General features: G+C 34.9%; 1 protein-coding gene across 1 annotated transcript; it reads left to right on the top strand.

The window, feature by feature from the left end:
- Positions 1-2952: 2952 nt before the first annotated feature.
- Positions 2953-3402, top strand: LOC131857657 (uncharacterized). The gene has a single exon (XM_059210355.1). It carries the CDS (start codon positions 2953-2955, stop codon positions 3400-3402), a length of 450 nt encoding a protein of 149 aa, XP_059066338.1.
- The last annotated feature ends 863 nt before the right edge of the window (positions 3403-4265 follow it).

The following is a 4265-nucleotide window of genomic DNA, read 5'->3' on the forward strand; positions in this document are numbered from 1 at the left end:
TTCTTTGATGGTGCTTGTAGTAAAGAAGTAAATGGAGTAGGAGTAGTCTTTGTATCACCAGAAGGAAAAACATTAAGATATTCATTTGTCTTATCCTTTGAATGCACTAATAATGTCACAGAATTTGAGGCCCTTCTGATTGTACTAAACCGTGTATCAAACATAAGGTAAAAGTCTTAAGTGTTTTTGGGGATTTGGAACTGGTTATATCTCAGATAAAATCAAAGTATTTATCAAAGAATGTTAGACAGAGACAATAAAGAATTGTAGTCTAGGACTCCATTGAAATGTTTGATGCCTTTTCTATTAATTGGGTTGAAAGAGCTAAGAATATGACAACATACTTTCTTGTAAATATAATATTAAAAAGGGATGTCATTACCATGGAAAACATATCTGAGATTGAAATCAAGAATAGACCTTCTATCCCAGATAACATCTACAATTGGTAGGTGTTTGAAGATGATGATGATTTGGTAAAATTCCTGTAGTGCATTGATAGATACGGAGCACAAGATATACATTTCAATGCATTTGTTGAAAACATAGATGAAAAGGATATAGTTTTTGGGAAAGAGGTAGTACAACTAAAAATAGATAAAATTCTCAGAGGGTTGGTTGCTTTAGAGAGGTTTTTGGATGGAAATCGTGCCCTAATTAAGACAATCATAGTGCAGAATGATTAGTTGGAAAAGATAAACTTAGGGACAGAACATGCCCTAAAGAAGGTGTACATTGGTAAATTGATAACACCCAAGGTCAGAGAAATGTTAATAGCACTACTAAGGAAGTACAAACATGTATTCGCTTGGTCATATGATGATTTGAAAGCATATAGGGAAGTCCTTTTTCAACATGAGATCCCACTAAAACCTTATGCAAAACCATTTAGATAGAAGCAAAGGCCCATAAACCTGACTCTTGCACCTAAAATGTAGGAAGAGTTGATGAAACTAAGAGATGGAGGAATAATAAAACCTATTAAGCATTCCTCTTGGGTTTCAAACTTGGTTTCAGTTAGAAAGAAAAATGTCGAGACATTAGGCTCTATGTTGATTTCAGAAATCTGAATATCTCATCCTTGAAAGACAATTACCCACTGCCAAATATGGAAGCATTATTGCAAAGGGTTACAGGTTGTGAGTTATTGTCTATGATGGATGGCTTTTCTGGTTATAACCAAGTCAAAGTCAAAGAATCAGAATAGTATAAAACCGCTTTCACAACTCCATGGGGCACCTATGTATATGTCAAAATACCCTTTAGATTAACCAATACAGGGGCAAATTTTCAGTGAACCATGGATTTGGCATTTGGAGATCTGATTAATACCATTATGGTGTTTTATCAAGATGAATTGATGACCTATTAAAAAAGAGAGGAAGAACATTGCCTACACTTGGAAAAGATATTCATCAGGGCATTGGAATATGGAATATATTTGAATCCTAAAAAATGTCAGTTTGTAGTCACAGAGGGAAAGCTATTAGGCCACATAGTGTCTAAGGATGGAGTCAGGATTGATCCTGAAAGAGTTGCCATCATAGATAAGATCCCTATCCCTAAGACTGTAAAGGCGATCTAGTCCTTTTTTGGACAAATTAATTTTGTGAGAAGATTCATCTCAAATTTTGCAGAATTAGTTAAGCCAATATCCAAAATGTTGAAGAAAGGAGCCAAACTATATTGGACAATGGAAGCCCTTGATGCCTTCATTGACACTAAAAGAGAAATAAAAGAGGCCCCTGTGTTGAAATCACCAAATTTCTCTAAAACCATTTCAATTATTCTCATTTGCATCTTTCTATACAATTGGTGTTGTCATGTTGTAGAAGAATGATGAGGGGAATGAGCAGCAAATTGCCTTTTTTAGTAAATATTTGCATGATGCAGAACTACAATATGACATAAATGAGAAGCAGGCTTATGCACTTGTCAAGGTGGTCAAATCTTTTAGGCCATACTTGGTTGGGGTAGACATTGTAGCATATGTACCCAATGTCATTGTAAAAGACATCTTCTGACAAAATGAGGTGATAGGGAGAAGGTGTAGGTGGATTAACTAGATATAGGAGTTCAATATTGACATTCAGATAACTAAGCTTTTCAAAGGACAGGGATTGGAAAAACTGATGGCTGAAACCAATTTAGATGTTGTATAGGTTAACAGTGTGACATGGGAAGATGTCATTCTGAGTATGGAAACAATCTCAGGGTATAAGAACATCGTATACTTCTTGAAACACATAAATTTTCCAGAAGGCATGAAGAATAATCAGAAAAGAACATTGAAATTGCAGGCTTCCAAATATGTTCTTGTTGAAGGAGACTTGTATTGGAAAAATCAAGATGGAGTTTTGTTATTTTGTCTGGATGAAGGCCGGGCAGAAAAGGTACTAAAATAAATTCATGATGGAGTATGTGGTAATCACTTTTTAGCTAAAACCATAGCCCATAGGATACTTAAGGTGAGTTATTATTGGCCTTGTGTCTTTAATGATGCATACAAACACGTTAGGAGGTGTGAAGCTTGCCAGAAATTTTTCAGGGAAACTAAGATATCAAGGAGCGTTGCCCATGAGACTAATACAAGCTGATGAATTTTTTCAGCAATGGGGCTTAGATTTTATAGGAGAGATACCTAATAATTCAAGTGGAGGTAATAAATGGATACTGGCTGCCACATATTACTTCACTAAGTGGGTCGAAGCCATTCCCACTAAGCAAGCAACTAGCAAAGTAGTGATCAAAATTTTGATGGAAAATATCCTGACTTAGTTTGGAGTACCCTCTAAGCTCATAATAGACAATGACATGTGCTTTAGATCAGAGGATTTTACTACTTTCTGTGAATAATATGGTATCATTGTCTCTTATGCATCATCTTATCACCCACAATAGAATGGACAGGCAGAATCCAGTAACAAAAATCTTTAATAAATTATAAGAAGAATGCTTGGTAATAACAAAAGGGCATGGGACTCTAAGATAGACTTAGTAGTATGGGAAGATTGGATTACTACTAAGAAATCCATTGGTAAGTCTCCATTTGAATTGGTATATGGAAAACAAGAAAAATTGTCATTAGGAAATCTGTTACCAGTTCACAGGTTTATAGTTGATGAAGAAGTAGAGTTTTTGAATCCTATGGAAGAAAGACTTATACAATTTCTTGAGCTTGATGAAATTATGAGAGAGGCTTCAAAACATAATTTCAAAATGCAGCAGCAGGTGAAAGCCCTACACGATAAAAAATATAATGACATAAAATTTAAGGAAGGGGATTGGGTACTTGTATGGAATGCAAGAAATCAGGATAAGGGAAAGCATGATAAATTTGAGGCACTCTATATTGGACCATTTGTGATTTTAGACAAAGGAGAAGACTCGTACTATTTATAGAACACATCAAGAGAAACTCAGGAATTGCTAGTGCATGGACAACTCTTAAAGTACTCCTTTTCTTAAAGAAGATATGTTCCATGCACAATAGGATAGGTTTCATTATCACCATTCCATGTGTACATATAACCATTTCATCCCTCACCTTAGTCTTAGTCTACTTTCTAGAGACCAATTTTGGATTCTTGTTATACCCACTAAGGGTATATATCCTCAAACAAAACCCCTATTGGAACTATTAATTCTAGTGAATTAATTGTCTCCATGGGTGTTTCATATAGTCATTTTTCATGAACCTTTCCATTAATCAAATCCTTACACTCTGACAACATGAAAAGAATCCTTATATCACTAATAATCATTTTTTAAATTAGGGGTACTAGTTTGAGAAGGATGATTTATTTATCTATTAATTGATTTTATTATTGTTACAAGTTCATTAATGAAAAAACATAGATAAAAAATGTGTTATATGTGGGGTAAATGGGCTCCCACAAGGGTAAAGCTCAACATATAATCATGATAGGACCATCACACAGGCCTAGAGTCTCCATTACCACATACCTTGGTATTAATGAATCTCAGTGGTATTGTGTGGAATCATCTACAATTGTTAAACTACAAACACTTTGCATAATGAACAGGTTCAGCTTTCTTTTTAGCCAAAAAACCTCAAAATAAGTGAATCGACAAGACCCTGTTGCAGTCACACCAATCGCACTATGGTCTCTCAAGGTCAGAACACTAGAATTTTTGAAAGGACATGTTTAAGTCATACTGATAAGAGGTTGAACCATGGAAAGAAAATCAGCATTTCTATCAGCATAAAGCACACTGACAAAGGGACAAGATGAATTATCGGT

The sequence above is a fragment of the Cryptomeria japonica genome, chromosome 8 (assembly GCF_030272615.1).
Source record: "Cryptomeria japonica chromosome 8, Sugi_1.0, whole genome shotgun sequence".
NCBI classification, from domain to species: Eukaryota; Viridiplantae; Streptophyta; class Pinopsida; order Cupressales; family Cupressaceae; genus Cryptomeria; species Cryptomeria japonica.

Bases quoted from the DNA above. Each gene is read 5' to 3' on its own strand.
- LOC131857657 (XM_059210355.1), top strand. From the start codon at position 2,953: ATGCTTGGTAATAACAAAAGGGCATGGGACTCTAAGATAGACTTAGTA.